The sequence below is a fragment of the Barbus barbus genome, assembly GCF_936440315.1.
Source record: "Barbus barbus genome assembly, chromosome: 18".
NCBI lineage: Eukaryota > Metazoa > Chordata > Actinopteri > Cypriniformes > Cyprinidae > Barbus > Barbus barbus.
In genome coordinates, this window is record NC_136746.1 from 23,412,708 (window position 1) to 23,432,071 (window position 19,364).

Consider the following 19,364-nt stretch of genomic DNA (forward strand, 5'->3'; position numbering starts at 1 on the left):
CCATTTCCCTTTTTAAGCATTATAAAAATCTAACATAACCCGACAATATGTCTGACCTTTCCATCCTATCATCTTTGTTGTCATTGGAAGTTTAGAATATGAATCTAGGCCAGATATTATATTTCAGGAGGTCAGGTAGAATGAAGCTTACTCTCTTTCTCAGTCTCCTATGAAGTGCTTTTTGATTTCTAAGTAGTGATATTTCTAGCCAATTTACCTTCATTGTTGCAACAGCCACCACTAAGGAAAAATTATTAGGGGATCTTCAAAATGAATAACACTCATCTACAACTGGACATTGGACTAACACATTTTGTCATACTACTACAATTATACAACTCAAAACTGATTTATGATTGAAATCTGATTCCTCATACTATGATTTAGCTCAATTATATTCTGATTAAGAGAAAAAAGTTTGAAAACTGAAACCAAATATGTATTGCTTTTATAGGGCAGTATAGAGCGAAAGTGAAGATGTAATAGAATCTTTATTTATCAACACAGGTCCAGTTGAACTTGATTCGGTGACTTTTATATGTCTCCTTAGAACGCAGCTATGAACTTGAACAACCCCCCTGTTGCAACCCGGGAATAAGTGCCTTGCTCAAGGGCACAATGGTGATGGCTTATGGATTGCTCCTCACACTACACCAGCAACCTTTAAGCTGAACCAGTTTGAAAATGGAACCAATTACCAGACTTGACATTACAACCACTAGACCAGACTAGACCACGCAAAGACAAAAATTCTATTAACAACCAAAGTTATGTGCATTTCAATGTTTTATGGGGACTTTCCATAGACATAATGGCTTTTATACTGTACAAACTGTATTTTCTATCCCATTACCCTATACCCCTCACACAAAACATTTTTTGCATTTTCAGATTTTCAAAAAACTTAAATACTATATTCTAATCCTGTCCCTTATAGAAAGCATCCTCCATTTTTACAAGAAAAAAATGCTTTCTATTTTCACAATAAAATGCCTACCTCAATGCAATACTGCATTTCTGTAATTCACTTAGCTTTACATCAGTAGTATATAGAGTCTTGAAGCACAATTTGTCATAGTTTTGTATTAAAGACATAGTTCACACCAAAATGAAAATGGTCACCATTTTTCAACCTTCAAGCTATTCAAAAATGAATTTCTTTCTTCTGCTGAATACAAATAATAGTTTAAAGAATGTGAGTCACCAGTTGATGGCCCCCATTGACTTACATACTTTTCAGCATAATTTTATGTTCAATAGAAGAAAGAAACGAACAACTTGAAGGTGAGTAAATGAATGACAGAATTATAATTTTTTGGTCAAATGCATTAACTACTTTATGTATATTCACCGTCGCTGTGTTAAAAGTGGATTTTGTAAAGAGCTTTGATACGTTCTGCAATGTGGATCAACAGACACTGTATTTTTTCCCCTCCTCTATCATACAGAAAAATTACAATAAACCAACTTGTTTTGACAAGGACCTCCAGCTGGGTTTAAGCCTGCACACACCACCAGTGGCAGCATAACCTATCTACTCCATTTGATTGGTATCGTTACTGAAAGTTAACACAAATCATCCCATTTTTAGGAAAAAAGGCACAGACAGCCACTTGTGGCAGTGCTGGACGTCAAATAGTTGAAAAGCCTGTCAATAGAGGGTCTAGTGATACTAGTATGTATAAGTATGTGTCAGAGCTCTTGTTCACAGACTCCGGTCTTACTTGTGTGATGCTGTAGTCTGTCCTAACAGCTTTACATGATAGCTCCCTGTCTCCACAATGAAATAATGCGGCCACGTCTCAGAGACTCACTGTCACTGTTAAACCTTGAACTTTGATTTCATTACAGCCTGGGGATTCTTTGGACAGACACGGCCTTCTCTATCTGACATAATGTGCATATTCATTTTGATTTATGATTCTGTAAATGGATGCACCATGTTTTATAGTCTCAAAACAGTTTGTATTTATGCATACCTACATTCTGTTTATTGAATTTCATATGCTAAATAACTTTCAGTTGAAGATTTTGAACTAGATTTACATTTCCTTAAGGAAATACCAGTGCTGGCAAGGCTTTTAGGTTTTGTCATTGTTATGACACTCACGTTTCTGTGCACTGTGTATGAGAATCTACATACGAGACACTGCCTTTGCAGTGTAAGGCAGCTATATAGAAGATGCAATAAAAACGGCACTCAAAATTCACTATGCAAATGCATGTACGACAGCCAATGGGAATTCATCTGGCGTCATCGTTGTTGGTTGCATAATTGACTCTTTTCACATTTTAAGGGTTCCCAGAAGTCATCATAGAGGAGTAAACTTCTGTAATGGTGAATGAAAACTACAACAACTATTTTGCGCTCCAACAGCGAAAGACAAATCCATGATAGCATTTCTATGACTTTCCAAATGAGGAAAAAATATTCAGAGATTGATATGTTGATGTTGGTCAGAAGAGAGAATGACGTCAAATATGCGTCACTCCCTTATCCATTGTATTGAGAAACACTTATGCAGCAGTGCTAAATAGTTCTTAAAAATTTGATACCAAGGTAAAAAAAAGAAATTGTGTTACAAATGCACTTAATTACAAAAAAAGATAATATTAAAAAAACACTTTTTTACATGTCATCACAGGTTCATGAATGCTGACAATTATTTTTAAAAAAGTATTCATTATTACATTTCTTTACTAATTGTTATCCTTAAGCTTTAATTTGTTTTTTTTTAATTCATTTTGTACATTAAAAATACTATATATATAAAAATAAATTCTATATTTGGAATGGAATAATAATTTAAATATATACATACACAAGACACAGACACACTCGCACACACACACACACACACACACACACACACAGCTATAACTCACACTCTGATAACTTACAAGATGCACTGACAACCTGAGAAGCTCAAAAAGAACATGCTTACATTAATGTTGATCTCACATCTGTGACCGGTCCATCCAACCTCACACTGACAGCTGTACGCATCCATTTCATCCAGGCAACTGCAATGACAAAAGAGATTGTTTATGTGCCCTGACATGTGCAAATTCCGCATTCATTATTTATGATTTATGAGAGATGATTTTACATGTCAATGAAGCTGCAACCTCAACCATATTTACCTGCGCAGTGATTTCTGACAGAGGCTTTACAGTACAGTATATAAACACGCCAGAACAGCAAGACTAATAAACCAACAAGCTTGTATAAATGATTTTGATAAGTGAGGGTCTTGTAAATAATATATAGTCAATTCATATTATAAATGTTAGAAAGTCATTGTACATGCCACTGCAACTCTCACACTGCTGCTGTCTTGATAAAGTCACATTGATGGTTAATTAATGTGCAAGTGCAACATTTACTAGGCTGTGATTAAACAGCTCATTTCCCGGTTTAACAGCTAATGTCGGGTGACAAACCGTATCTTTTATCCATCCTAAAAACTCATAAGCAGTATAATGGGATTATAAAATTTAAAGATGCATCTATTTATAAACCTGAGCATGTTTATCTGCATGAACTGTGTCCCCTTTCATTTCTAGATTTTATAGGGCTCAACAATAAAGACGGTCCAGGGCCAGCGTGAGAGTTCTGACAAGCCAGCATAGACATTTATTGATCACATATTTGTGTTTTCATGCCTTACAAATGAAAACCTTTGGTTTTGCCTGATGTATTGTGCATTATTACAACTTGATGTACACACTGGCAGACAAAAGTTTGCAATAATTTGGAATCATTAGAATGACTTCATATATTGAATAAATATATGAAAAAAATATATTGTTTGAGTCCTGTTATATTCCTTATTATTACATTGACAGCATGCAGTCTATAACATATAAACACTTCAAAATGACAGAGCTGATATGTTTCCTCAAGTACAGTTCCCGAGGGAAAAATCTGTTCTACCCAAACTGTGACTATTTAAGGCATTACGCACTTTATGTAAAATCAAGTTATTACTGTAACTTGGTTAGATGCTCAAAGTGCAATAAACAGCTGGTAAAGATTAATTATGCTGTGTTTACTGAGTACCAGACTGCCAAACAGCTAATTGAGAGTGAGTTGGCAAGAAGGATTGCAAGCACATTTAGTTTTTTTTTAAAGATTCACAGGTACCGTCTCTTTCAGAATGGATGTGATGGCCATTTACAAAGCTCTCAATCACAGAGCTTGAAATACACATCGTTACAGCTCAGCAAGGTTAATGTACCTCCCATGAACACAAGGGTTGGATGAGCACTCATCAATGTTTCTCTCACAGCGATAGCCCATGAAACCTCTGGAGCACACACACTGGTAACCATTAAGACCGTCGATGCACTTCCCGTTGTTTCGGCATGGATTAGATTTGCACTCATCAACGTTCAGCTCGCACCATTTACCTTTAGGAAGAACAAAATCAATACCATATAAATATAAATACATTACATTCAACTTTTAGAAATTCTTGTAAATCAAGGTGATCTCAGATATCAAGGTGAAAAATTAATAAAGGTACGTGTATACGAACAATGTGGTAAATTTTTGCAAAAACCCAAACCAAAATGCTGAGAGAAAAAAAAGATGAAAAGCAAGTCTAATTTTCTCAATATAGATGAGGCTTAAGTTAATTAGCCTTAAGTTGAGATGAGGCTAACAGTTAATAAAATCTTTAATTAGGTTAAAAAGCACATTTTCAAAGAATGTTCTATCAACCTTTCACACCAGCTATCAGCTAGCAGAAATCTAGTTGCTTATGCCAATCCATAATTCTTAAAGCATTTAAAATTTTATTTGAAATACAAAATTTTACATCGTTAACCATTTTGTGAGGCATTCAAGGACCTTGTCATTGGTAGCACTGTATTCCACTAACGACAGAAAACATTAAAAGATGAGTAGAATCATAAAAAAAGTGTATAACCATAAAAGTCTATAAACAAAATTTTTGTTTTCACAAAATAAAAAATCGTCTACACATGGTAAGTCTTATTTCAAACAATCTTAATTAATATTTAAATTAATATTAAATTTTTGTTTTCTCTTGATTTGTCTCAAATAGTAGCACAAATGGAGATGCTCAATGGGAGGTATTTGTACTTCAGTTTGCAGGATATTTCTAATTTGTGTATTTCTAAATGTGTAGTCACGCTTTTGTATGTCACTGGGTACAGAGTGCATTATTCTCTAACCTGGATTGATGACCAAGTTCAATGACGTAAAATCCACTACAAAAAGTTTCAGTAACAAACACCCTAATAGGTCATAATTTACCTGGAAAAAAGCTGTAAATTCAATAAGTTGAGAAGAGCCTGTAAAATCCAGAGGTGAGTAAGACTCTGTAGACACCCAGGGACAGGTTGACAAATGACGGAGATAAAAATGAGAGCCAAAGAACTGCGATACTAAAGAGCAGACAGACATTATTCTTCCTCCCTGTAACTACACAAACAAATGGAAGCATTTCCAAAAGCCCCGAGACATCTAAATAAAGTGCAGAAGCGATCTTTTAAACATTATGAATCATATGCTGATATTACAGGAATGTAAACTTAATTCACGCTTGACTACACAAATAATTCAGTCACTTCGGGCGAAAGCGACGCCATCAGTCGCAGTTCAGGTCATGCTCTGACAATAAATTAAAGCTTTATTTAAACTACTCACTGCTCAATACACAGCCAGTGAGAAAACAAACAACTACCCGTGGTGTTTCTCACTAAAGAAGTTTTCAACCTTTCTTACTCAGCGCCGTTCTTCACGCTGAAGTGTTTTGCTGTCTCGAAGGCAACGTGGATAAATAAAAGGAACTAAAACATAACAATGAGGCAGATCATTAACATCTTCTAATTAAAGTGTTTTTCCCAATTGCTCATTCACGGACCGTTGTTAATTCCCTTCATATTGACCTCCTGTTTAAGCCGTAATGAATTTATTTCCCTGTGGATAGTCATCCGCAAACTATGGAAGCCCGTTTCCACCAATGAATAAAAAATAAAACAAGGTAATTGCGACTTTTTATCTCACAATTCTGACTTTTTTTCTCGCAATTCTGACTTTATAACTCGCAATTCTGACTTTATAACTCGCAATTCTGACTTTATAACTCGCAATTCTGAGATATAAACTCGCAATTCTGACTTTATAACTCGCAATTCTGAGATATAAACTCGCAATTCTGACTTTATAACTCGCAATTCTGACTTTATAACTCGCAATTCTGAGATATAAACTCGCAATTCTGACTTTCTAACTCGCAATTCTGACTTTATAACTCGCAATTCTGAGATATAAACTCGCAATTCTGAGATATAAACTCGCAATTCTGACTTTATAACTCGCAATTCTGACTTTATAACTCGCAATTCTGAGATATAAACTCGCAATTCTGACTTTATAACTCGCAATTCTGACTTTATAACTCGCAATTCTGACTTTATAACTCGCAATTCTGAGATATAAACTCGCAATTCTGACTTTATAACTCGCAATTCTGAGATATAAACTCGCAATTCTGACTTTTTTTCTCACAATTGCGAGTTTATATCTCACAACTCTGACTTTCTCGCACCATAGCAAACCACTCTCCGTGTAAGGCTTTTGGACGCGGTTGGACAGTAGCCTACCATTACCGCCGGGCTTTCAGAAAAACATTCTTCATTTCTTTATAGTTCTGAGTTTGAGGCAGCTTCTATCGCGTTATTTTAATAACAGCTGTCAAGTAAAGCGCGTATTATTGTAACACGAGAGTGGATATATATATGAATGCACGCAGGTGGATTTCCTTCACTCTCGCATAAAGCGCGCTTTCATCTCTATGTTCTTGCTATAGAATTATCTTATCTCCTGTATTTAATGTTGTAAGATATCGACCAAGCAAGACATCCCCAATGAAAATTATAAATAAATTATAAATAAATGAAAATTATTTAGTCAATTATATATGAAGAATTCAGATGCAAAAGCTTAAATGCCATCTGAAATCTTCTTCTAAAATTAGTATTTTTCGTTTATATTCAGTTATTTTACTTTAATGACAATGAAAAGAACCTGTTCCTGAGAAAAATGCTCATTTTAGAATAACATTTCAGATGGCACTTATGGCTTTTGCATCTGAACTCTTCATTGACTAAATAATAATAATACAATTAATGAATCCTTTATTTATAATTTTCAATGGGGATGTCTTGCTTGGTCGATATCTTACAACATTAAATACAGGAGATAAGATAATTCTATAGCAAGAACATAGAGATGAAAGCGCGCTTTATGCGAGAGTGAAGGAAATCCACCTGCGTGCATTCATATATATCCACTCTCGTGTTACAATAATACACTCTTTACTTGACAGCTGTTATTAAAATAATGCGATAGAAGCTGCCTCAAACTCAGAACTATAAAGAAATGAAGAATGTTGTGTCTGAAAAGCCCGGCGGTAATGGTACTGTCCAAACCGTGAGCGCAAAACACAGAAATAAAGAAGAATGAGTAATTTTTATGTTTGTTCAAAAATCATATTCGGACGCAACATTCATCTAGTTCAATATATAGTTCAGCTAATTGAACAAAGTACTGCAAAGCCTTACACGGAGAGTGGTTTGCTATGGTGCGAGAAAGTCAGAGTTGTGAGATATAAACTCGCAATTGCGAGAAAAAAAGTCAGAATTCTGAGAAAAAAAGTCAGAATTGCGAGTTTATATCTCAGAATTGCGAGTTATAAAGTCAGAATTGCGAGTTATAAAGTCAGAATTGCGAGTTTATATCTCAGAATTGCGAGTTATAAAGTCAGAATTGCGAGTTTATATCTCAGAATTGCGAGTTATAAAGTCAGAATTGCGAGTTATAAAGTCAGAATTGCGAGTTTATATCTCAGAATTGCGAGTTATAAAGTCAGAATTGCGAGTTTATATCTCAGAATTGCGAGTTATAAAGTCAGAATTGCGAGTTTATATCTCAGAATGGCGAGTTATAAAGTCAGAATTGCGAGTTTATATCTCAGAATTGCGAGTTATAAAGTCAGAATTGCGAGTTATAAAGTCAGAATTGCGAGTTATAAAGTCAGAATTGCGAGTTTATATCTCAGAATTGCGAGTTATAAAGTCAGAATTGCGAGTTATAAAGTCAGAATTGCGAGTTATAAAGTCAGAATTGCGAGTTATAAAGTCAGAATTGCGAGTTTATATCTCAGAATTGCGAGTTATAAAGTCAGAATTGCGAGTTATAAAGTCAGAATTGCGAGTTTATATCTCAGAATTGCGAGTTATAAAGTCAGAATTGCGAGTTATAAAGTCAGAATTGCGAGTTTATATCTCAGAATTGCGAGTTATAAAGTCAGAATTGCGAGTTATAAAGTCAGAATTGCGAGAAAAAAAGTCCGAATTGTGAGATAAAAAGTCGCAATTACCTTGTTTTATTTTTTATTCATTGGCGGAAACGGGCTTCCATAGCAAACACAACAAAGTGTCAGTGTATCGACTGGGTATGAATTAACTGTAAAAATCGTATTAACCCCAAAACACGAACCAGGTTTTGATATTCAGTCACGACATGCTGTTTGTAGTCAGCCATCAATCAAGTACTTAATATCTCGCTGCTTCGTACGACACTGTCAAGACTGTAGACTATAAGGAAGTGCACACAAGCCTGCTTCATAGACAATACATTTACACTGTCAGCGCTCCTAATGAGATTATACAAAACCCTCTTAATCGGCATTTCCTTGTCTGATTAAATAATGCACCTTCCTATCAGACTTTGTAGAATATGAGAAGCCAAGCAGGGGAGAGATTATAAAGCTGTTGGGTTAATCCTAATGTTGGCTTTCTTAAGGGTGCTCACTGTACTCATCTGAGAGGAGAGAAAAAAATCTTCTCCTGCACTCCTCCAATTACTCCTCTCTGTAGGAACTTCTCAAACTCACAGCGAGACCAAAAAAGAGAGAACTAGAGCAACGCAAAGAAAGCCATTGAAGAAAAAAGTAAACACTACACAGAAGATAAAATAGGAGAGAATGAGTAGGGAATCTCTTGCAGGTCCTCCAGAGAGCAAGAACTGGCTGAACAATTATATATAAAAAAACAACAAAAAACTGATGAATATTTCCGTTGATATTTTAAACATTGATTAATATAATTCACTAGAATTTAAATTAAAATACTACTTTTACCATTTAAAAAAAATACATATTTCTGTCATAAAATATTTCAAATAAATAATGTATTATTAAAACATTAAAAATAAAATAATAAATAAAAGATAACTTTATACATTCCTATTAGTGACATGTAATAAAACAACTGTCATTAATAATGACATTTAAAATAAATTAACGTTTTATTTGTTGAAAAATATTTTGACATTTGAAAAATGTATTAATATGGCACTCATAGTCCTCTATATGGGGCAACAGCATGTCAATCTTTATATAATGCTATACTAAAATGCACTTTAATCTAAAATACATCTAAAGCGATATGAATGAAAAACTATCGTGTAGTAGGTTTCTTAGCTTTAGATGCTATATCATCAAATAATATAACAGTCAGACATTGTATCAACTTTCTCTGCCTTTTTTCATGCAAAGCTGCCGATCACAATGAAGGAGACACCTACTAGATCCAAGTAAAATCACAAATAACGTCATTTCACCGAACGAGGCACATAATATGGTGTGCCTGAGCAACACACCATTTCAATTTAAAAATCATTTTGCTGCAGATCAGCCACAGAGACACGTCGGATGGCAGGCTGCCGCATATTGCCTTTTGTATCTTTGATTCCGCCTTCGAGAAATTGCGATGCCGTTACATGTCTTATTAGGGCAAATATTTCCTCTGAGCCCCAGTTGGTTGAACCAATCCAGAATATATCCTCCAGCCTGAGCTCTCAGGGGACGCGTCCGATTCCTCAGATGAGCTCAGAGCTGAGAGGAAAGTAAGGACTGGTGCAAGGCATAGTGGGGCCTGATAATAAAAGAGGTTTCTGTGGGAATTAGGGCCTGTGTGCTCTCCCAGGAGTTTCCATGCCTCTGAGATTTCCTTCTTTCCCCTCAGCAGGATGAGGATAAATTGATGATACAGTACAAAAGACAAATGAAATTAATCTTCAAGCCGGCTGCTGGCGATTGAGATTACGCTTTAAAAAAAAATCATTGATAAGTGGGCTAGGAGCATAATGGCCTTAGTATTAATAGGTGTTTGCACGTAACCTGAGGTTCTAGCACACATGCGTTTAGATACAACAGATAACGACATGTACAATGTCAAGGTATTGACATATCTAAAGTGTAAAGTCTTGTATGCACAGTATGTACCAAGGTGCAATTGTCTACAAATATTTCCTCACAGGTTGATTATTTCATTTCTATAAAAAATGAATTAAATATGACTGTGACAACAAAGACAGAGACATCACAAATTAAATATAATATTGATGTTGTTTTACTTATATTTGACACTTGTTGAGCTTTCATAATACCATTCAAAAATGTAAGGTCTGTAAATTTTTACTTGATCAAGGATGCATTTATTTGATTAAAAGTACAGTAAAACGGGAACACTGTAAAATATTATTACAAATTAAAATAACTTTTCTAAATGAATGCATTTTAAAATATGATTTATTCTTGTGGTGGTAAAGATGAATTTTCAGCATCATTACGCCAGGCTTCAGTGCCACTTGATTCTTCAGAAATTATTCTAATATGCAGATTTGGTCTCTAAATGCATCCTTGCTGAATACAAGTGTTAATTTCTTAATTAGAAACGCTTGCTGACCTCAAACATTTCAATGGTAGTGTATGTTAATTAAATTTGCACATTTACTGAAAAACAAATTACCTAAAAAATAAATGGCCTAACATCTAAATTAAATGACTGAAATCAAGAAAAAAGTAACATTATTAAAGCCAAAATTATATTTTAAATCACCGAATCAAACTAAACAAATTAGGTTACACACAAATATAAATGTAAGGGACACATCAGGAAGAAATACAGTATCTCCTTAAGGTAACAATTTCAGGTTACAACTATTTACAGTATATAGAGTACAAACTTTATTTGTATTAATCCCATCTGGATTTAATTCATAAGTGTATTTGGCATTTAAAAAGTTTTTTTTAATCTTTTTTTAATCCTTAATCATTTACAAATAAACAACAGCCAGGATACAGGAGAACTAAACCTACTCGCCTGTCAAATTCAGTTTAGACCAGTTTTCAGATGATTCGTAAAGATTGTATTTTTGTGAAGTGTTTACATTTTAGATGCTTTCAATATACTGACATTGTACAACTGCAGTGCCAACATCCAAACCATCCAATCCAAACATACACAAATTAATGAATGCCCACGAATAAGGATGAGATCACCCTGGGGAAAGTGGAAAACAGTGAAAAGAAAAAGGACTTAGGAGACGAGGAAGTACTTGATTAAAATGCAGAGGATGAGGAGGAGGTGTTTAGTTAACTCAAGGTGAATCTGTGTATGTGAGTGTGTGTGCAGATATTGGTGGGAGTGTGCGATCTAATTAAAGTGGTAAATGTGCTGATGAGCTATTTGTGTGTTCTTTCCACTGAGAATCTGTCAGGCTGGGGAACGCAGCCCGTGTAGACACGATAAGCCCTGCTTTCTCTCATTGATTTTGTGTCTCGGGCTCTGGCCGAGGGGGACGTACCTGAGAAGCCAGTACGGCAGACACATATGAATCCTCCAGGTTTGTTGATGCACACAGAGTCATGGAGGCAGGGGGAAGTTTCACATTCGTTTATGTCCAGGTTGCAAAGCGTTCCAAAATATCCGGTGACACAGTTGCACTGGAAACTGGAAATGCACAAAAATAACATTATTAGCCAAATCTTCTTTTTAAAATCCCTGGCTGCAACACAGATGTCTGCCAAACAAAAATGGTACCATATCTGCATGAAGTGTTTTTAGGAAAACTAACAGAGAGGAAAAAGTCTGATTGACAGCAAAAAGATCTGAAGCGTGTCTGTTAATCATGACTTTGGCTGCTGCTATTATCGGACAAAATGACTGACAAGCTGACTCGGTTTCAAATATCCTGTCACCTGTCTAATCTGTGATGACTTGGCCAGTTCAGTGGTTCTGTGATGGAAGGAATCTCTTGTAGCATATATTCATACTTTAATAGGGCATTGTGTGTCCCACTGTGATTTTTGGCTGCTTTGTTTTGTTCACTTTAGTGTTCTTTTTTATATTTTCTCTTAATTCTGTATAGTATGTTCTGCTGGGCTTAGTACATTTTGTCTTTAAAGAGGTTTTGCCTCTTTTGAAATAAAAGAGTTTAATGCACTATAAAAAATTGCTATAAATTTAAGATATCCCCCATTTACTGAAACCTACAGAAGTGGCTCTTTTCTAGTAAATGGCTTATTTACTTCTGTAAATAATGACATATACATTTACATTAACAATTCAAAATAATGTTACAAAGAAACGCAGCCATTGCGTGTTCTTTCAAAAGATAGGGCACCAAACTTTGTCAAGCGAAACCCTCCAAACTAAAATAATTATATGCAAGTTTCAATATTTTAACAACATATTCAGATGTTTACAGTTCTCTGATGTTGATCACATGATATGCAGGTAAAAAAAAAAAAAAAGAAAATTAAAAAAAAAAAGATCTTTTTAGTAAGTATTTTAGCTCTATTGTTTTAAATTCTTTCTTTTTTTACTCAAAAAAAAGGGGGTTAGCAAAACCCTGGGTTATACAAACATGCTCTAGATGGATATCTTTGACCAATATAGTTTATCTTTTCACATTTTATTCATTAACATCAGCATTTTCACATCCGGTTAAACTCTTAGTTTGATGACAGAAAGAGTCAGAAAGTATGTGAAAAATGGTCATTTAAAAAAAAATTGTGTTTTTAGCACAATAAAAATTATAGATACACAAAAAAGTATGTTGAGATCCAATGAAACATTTTCTATAGAACAATGTAAGTGTATAACCAGGCATAAGTAGAACATTTACTATAATAAAATGATATATTAGAGATGTATATGTTGCTTGCAATAAAGCTGTCCTGGTAGAAAACTTGATTATTTTCAATCTTCATCAATAAAAAAAAAAGAAAAAAAAAAAGTTTTTTTGCAGCCAGATGTTGTAGTTACAACATCTACCAGCAGGGGAAATCTGGATCATGTAAACTAGCCAAACCTTGACCTCCTTGGTTTTGAACAACATCCTGTATGCTGTAGCCTACAAGGGGTATCAAAGCAAACATCTGTAAAACTACATACAAACACACCGACTTCTGACAGGACAAGGTAAAAGACCTCCGCTGAGAATGATCTCCTCTAAAGCAAGCCCTGCCGTGTCAAAAGTGCACTTGTGTGGAAGAGAATAAGTTGTGAGCAAACGGAAACACCTGAAGTGAAATCCCTCAGATGGAAGCAATTCCGCCAGAACGCTGGGAGCAGATGATCACAGGGGAGCCCGTATATGATAGGAGACAAAGTGGAGACAAACCATTTAGGACTCAAATTGGCCTCGGGATTCCTTTGCCCATATGTCGGACTGAACCAAGAGCGGCCCTGGGGCGCCCATTAAAGCACAATGAGGAGAAGATCTAGTAGTGGAAAGCCAATAGAGAGGCGTGATGCGAACCTGCTGAACTATTCTCACTTGTGTTTAGACCAGCAGCTTATATATGTCAAGGATGAAAAAAGAGCTTCATTATAAGCTGAAGCACTTTAGACAATAATACCAGTATTTCTCAAACGTGTCTCATTTCTAGACTGTCTAGTAAAAACAAACAGTTCAGAGAGGATACTTGGGCTCCTACATCATAATCAATTTATGGGGGTTGCGGTACAGAGTGGAAAAAAGTGCAATTCGGTGTTGCCATGATACTTACCCATTCACAAGGTCTTGGCAGATGCCTCGGTTCTGGCAGGGGTTGGATGCGCACTCATTGATGTCTCCCTCACAGCGTTGGCCCGAGAAACCTGGCTTGCAGAAACAGCTGCACAGGGATGACAAAAGGAGGATCAGTTTACAGTTGTGAAAAAAAAAAAAAATCACTTGTTTATCTGGGATCATGCAACAAAAATGTGATTTTATATTGCAAAACCTAAGACATGAGTATAATACATTACTATTTTAATGGTTGTTAATATGATAATAATAATAAAAAAACTTAAAATTCAACCACATATTCAGTTAATTTCAATAAAAGAAACCATTTATGATTTCTAGTTTTGAAATTTGAGATATTTCAGCCAATATATTAAGACATACACTACTGTTTAAAAGTTTTGGGTCTGTAATTTTAAATATTTTTGAAAGAAGTGTTTTATGCTTACAAAGGCTGAATTTATCAATCTAAAAATTATTGCAATTTTTACTAAAATATTAAAATAACAGTTTTCTCTTTTAATCTAATTTAAAAATGTAATTTATTTTTGTGATAGTAAACCTGAATTTTTAGCAGTCATTACTCCAGTCTCCATTGTCACATGATTCTTTAGAAATCATTCTAATATTTGGTGCTCAAGAAACATTTGTTATAATCATCAATATTGAATACAATAGATAAAATTAAAGTTAATATTTTATGGATAAATATTTTCAGGATTATTTGATGAATAGAAATTTCAAACTAACAGCAAAATAGAAATCTTCTGTAATATTATTAATGTTTCTACTGTCACATTTGATCAATATAATGCATCCTTGCTGAATAAAAGTGGTAATTACTTATTATGAATACCTTTGATGAGAAGTGCATATGATGGGTGCATAAGAATGAAGGCTGACCCAACAGAATGTGAAGATATCACAGAGGAAACTACAGACTGTTCTTCCATAAATAAATAAATGGCTGTCATCTCTATTGTGCTAAAACTGGGGTTCCAAAAAACTACAATGGAAAAAACAGACATGTGGGAATACAAGCCAAAAACAGACCTTTCTGATAAATATACAGAGTATTATGTTTGGAAAACAGCAAACCTCAACTGTTCTGTAGAGGAAGTAAATGGGCTGCTTTGGGAACTGTAGAACAACAACTGAGCTGCAAAAGCAGAAGTCAAGCCAGAATTTGACCTCAATCTAACTAAATGCGGAGCCAGGGTCTGAAATGGGCCATTCCACCACATGCACAAAATCCAGTTGTACATAAGGAAATAGTTATTCCTTTAACATTTAAAGGAATTACTGTAATGAATAAATTAAAATGTATACATATTTTGTAAAAAAAAAATTATTAATGTATTATGATATTATTATTATTAATAATGTATTATGATATTTTTAAAACAAGGCCATTTTGGTTTAGTTTAAAATGTGTATTCTAATGATTTATTAAACAAGTATTTTTTTTATTATTTTTTTAAAGATCAGATTATGAGCAATTCTTGCAGTTAAAATATTTCAGGACAGACTTTAACAAATGTTTCTCACTGCATGTTGATATTGTCTTGTGAGGTCTTAAAGGGATAGTTCACCCAAGAATAACAATTCTGTCACTATGCTGTTTAGACTGTTTCTGTTGGATTTTTGTGGTGCGACAGATGTGATCACTGTGAACCATCAATTTATGGAGGAAAAAAGTTACATAATGGCTTCTTTTGTGAATTAAGTTCTAAGCAATAAATAAATTCCTACCTGGTCTCATGGCATAAATGTACCTGGGCGCACTTTTTAGTGAGACGCGAACTACGTACCAATAAGTACATATCATTGCAGTTTCCAAAAGAAATGAACACTAGAGGCAGTAAAACTCTGATGCCTCTGATTCGCACAAGTTTACAGAGTTTCATTTAATAAAACGTAATTTTCGCACAATTACTTGAAGAATATCATGTTATGATTTCAAAACAATATTAATATGCTGGGAAATTTGAAAACTGATGCTTTTGAACGTTAGCATCACACATATCCAGCTTCATATCTATGGGTTTTCATAGACAGTAGGTTTGTTTGGTAGCTCATGGAGTACGCTTCAAATCCCGTGTAACTATGGTTTGACGAAACAGTTCAAATCTGCATATAAGTAAGTTCAAATAGCATGGTTGCATCAACACATGTGTTTTTATATCAGTCTTGCATTTGTCAACACTATCGAGAAGGTTTAGGGTTGGGTTTGGTGTGCAACATGACAGAGCATTAATTTTTAGCCACGGTCCCCGGATATTTGAATTCGGAACCACCGCAATACGTACCTGAAACAACGTAATAAACACAGCAATACGTACCTATATCAACATAATAAAAATGAGCGACACTCAGTGGACATTTCTCTTTGAAACTGTGGCGAAACGTGCAGTAAGGTACGTAAAAATGGTCTTGCTAAAAAGTGCACCCAGGTAACGTTTATGCCATGAGACCAGGCTGATAAATTCATAGAGGTTTAAAACGATATTGGAGGTGACTAATTAATGACAGGATTTTCATTTTTGGGTGAACTGTCCCTTTAACACAACACAGTGCCAGAGGGCAATATATCTGCTGAAACACAAACAAACACAACAAAGAACTAAAATTAGAAATAAAAGGCAAAAAGACCTGTAACTGTTGACCCCATCCACACAATGTCCTTGGTTCTGACAAGGTCTTGAGACACAGTCATCGCTATCAATTTCACAGCGAGTTCCCTCAAACCCTGCAAGACAGATGAGATGGTCATGGATCAGTAAGTCTCACTGCTCCCTGAAAGCGTTAGAATCAATGATAACAAAGGCCCTTGGTGAATGCCATCTTAATGGAACTGTGCACCTCCCTATAGCCCATCTCATCTGCCAGGCCTCGCGCTCCTGGCGTCTCCTCCGAGGACTCTAGCAGCTCTAATAATACCTCAGTGCCTCCACAGATTAGGCTGAGGGCTCATGGTGGAAGTGTGGAGAGGATCTCGTTAAGATGGGGAAGACGAAAGAGGTGAAGTTCAGGGGCCTCTTAGCTCGTGTTCATTACAAGGATGAAGGGGAGGAGGGGGTGTAATCAGCTCAGAGCTCTTGTTGGGGAAAAGGTCCTGGGAGACGTGAATATTCAGCTTTTTGTCGGAGCGTTGCTGCTGTAAGCTCATCCTCTGCTCAGCAAGACACTTTGTGCCTGAAAAAATGCTTTAGAGTCAAAATAAAATCAAAATGGACTTTTTCGCTTTAATAGGCACTCCTCGTCTTATTGTGAATGGAAAAAAGTATTTGTACTGTAACCTTAAATCGACATTTTAGAACTCGCTGCTTCTACCGAAACAACTTTTCTTTTCAAGTATGACACACAAGATATTGGATATCTTTGCGATCAAAAAGATTTTTTAAATTTTAAATAACACTTTTCTATTTAAATTTTCTAGACTTCATTAAAATAATTTTAATATGGGACCCTGGACCACAAAACCAGTCTTAAGTCGCTGGGGTATATTTGTAGCAATAGCCAAAAATACACTGAATGGGTAAAAATGATCGATTTTTCTTTTATGCCAAAAATCATTACGATATTAAGTAATGATCATGTTGCATGAAGATATTTTGTAAACTTCCTACCATAAATATATAAAAAACTTAATATTTGATTAGTAATATGCATTGCTAATCACTATTTTTGATTTTTTTGCACCCTCAGATTCCAGATTTTCAAATAGTTGTATCTCGGCCAAATATTGTCCTATTATAACAAGCCATAACATAATAACATAAATGGAAAGCTTTCAGCTTTCAGATGATGTATAAATCTCAATTTAGAAATTTGAAAAAAACAAAACAATTGACACTTATGTCTGGTTTTGTGGTCCAGGGTCACATATGTTGATTGGAACTCGAGAAGCATTTCTTATTATCAATTTTGAAAGCATTTGCTTAATATTTTTGTGGAATCCATAATACATTTTTTTCCCCAGGATTCTTTGATGAACTGAAAGTTGAAAAGAATATCGCTTTATCTTGCAACATTATAAATGTCTTCACTCCCACTTTTGATCCGTTTAAAGCATCTTTTCTAATTAAAACTTTTAATTTCTTGGGGGAAAAAAAAATCAACTAACTTTTAAACTTTTAATTATATAGTTTAATTTAAAATAAATATTTTATATTATACTATAGCTATTGTTTTTGTAATTCTGGCAATGGATTTTCTTCATGCTACATTTTCACTTGGATTTAAATTAAATTACTAAACTGAGCGAGCGTTTCTAAATGGCAAACACTGTCCTAATGATTTAATGACTCTTTAAAACAACATTTCTATGCATGTATAATTATTGCATTTAATTTCATCTTTCACAGACCTTTTTGCTTTTAGCATTCTTGTGAGCTTATTGTCTAATTGGTTTAGTGTTGAGAGCAGATGTTGCGCAACAGTGGAAAGACAAAAGAGAATCCTCCAGCATTGCTCATGTTTTCAGAAATGTAATGAGCTTGATTTCATTCCGAGTCACCACTGAATAAATTTACAGTTCCAGTAAGCACACTTTATTTTCTAACACATGCAGCAGAACGTCTACTGTACCTTATCTTCTTCGAAGCGTTTCAAAGCACAGGCTGCTTTCACACATTAGAGATGACTCATAACAGCAATAATAGAAAGCCAAATGAGTATACGCTCTATCTGCATTTAATGCATGCCATGAATTATTCCCTCAAGTGTTAGAAGCATCTACAAAAGGTTTGTTAAGGTCAAGTGCAACTAAACAGAATATCATTACCCAGTGATACATTTTTAAAGACATTTGACATTAAACATTTGATGAAAATTTAAAGAAAGGAGAGTTTTGAGGGCACAAACCTTCCTGTAAACTCATCAATACACGATTTCTGACTGGAAGTGTACAAGTTTTTCCAATGATTTCTAGAGTTGGCTGATTTGAACTGGCATCAACCCCAATCTCATTCCAGATATCATCCTTCCATTAGATTCTAGCAAACACAATCGAGAATTGGGTCTCTGCCACTATGGATGCACAGTACAATATCTGCTGGATTATATACAGCTGGCACCAGCCCACGATGAACTGTCAATCACAATGTCTCTAGGGACAATTTGGAGTGTCAACATTAATGCATCTGCAGCAAGAACACACAGTGAGACTGTAGTTTCTTCACTGTCAAAACATAGAGCAAGATACCTGTGGCTTACACAAATGTTCCATCATTCTTTCCCAGCATCCTCTGTGCTCCCCACAAAGCCGTGCAGGTAATCCCTGGGACAACTCATCCTTCCAAAGTAAACATGAGACTAGTTTAAGCCAAATTTAGCCATGTGTCTTGGTGTTTGAAGTTCACTGTTAATCTTGAGACACTGAGAAACAAGTCTGAAAACAAATAAGATCTACATTAAGAGTATACATGCGCTTAAAAAAAATTCTAATTCATGTTCAATTTGTCCCACA

The 19,364-nt window shown here is 35.0% G+C and overlaps 2 protein-coding genes across 2 annotated transcripts in view; both read right to left on the bottom strand.

Moving 5' to 3' along the window:
* LOC306884685 (protein eyes shut homolog) overlaps positions 1-5,646 on the bottom strand; it is a 59,233-nt gene extending 53,587 nt beyond the window's left edge. Inside the window, exons 1-3 of the mRNA XM_079440788.1 lie at positions 5,285-5,646; positions 4,242-4,413; positions 2,946-3,024 (exon numbers count right to left, since the gene is read on the bottom strand). Coding sequence (XP_079296914.1) covers positions 2,946-3,024; positions 4,242-4,303 — 141 coding nt within the window. The 5' untranslated portion in view covers positions 4,304-4,413; positions 5,285-5,646. The remainder of the gene's footprint in view (positions 1-2,945; positions 3,025-4,241; positions 4,414-5,284) is intronic.
* Positions 5,647-11,377: 5,731 nt separating this feature from the next.
* LOC306884204 (protein eyes shut homolog) overlaps positions 11,378-19,364 on the bottom strand; it is a gene marked incomplete at its 3' end in the record, with an annotated part of 93,435 nt that continues 85,448 nt past the window's right edge. The window contains exons 21-25 of the mRNA XM_079439923.1: positions 16,952-17,089; positions 16,547-16,643; positions 13,896-14,003; positions 11,687-11,832; positions 11,378-11,382 (exon numbers count right to left, since the gene is read on the bottom strand). Of these exons, the coding sequence (XP_079296049.1) occupies positions 11,378-11,382; positions 11,687-11,832; positions 13,896-14,003; positions 16,547-16,643; positions 16,952-17,089 (494 nt within the window). The remainder of the gene's footprint in view (positions 11,383-11,686; positions 11,833-13,895; positions 14,004-16,546; positions 16,644-16,951; positions 17,090-19,364) is intronic.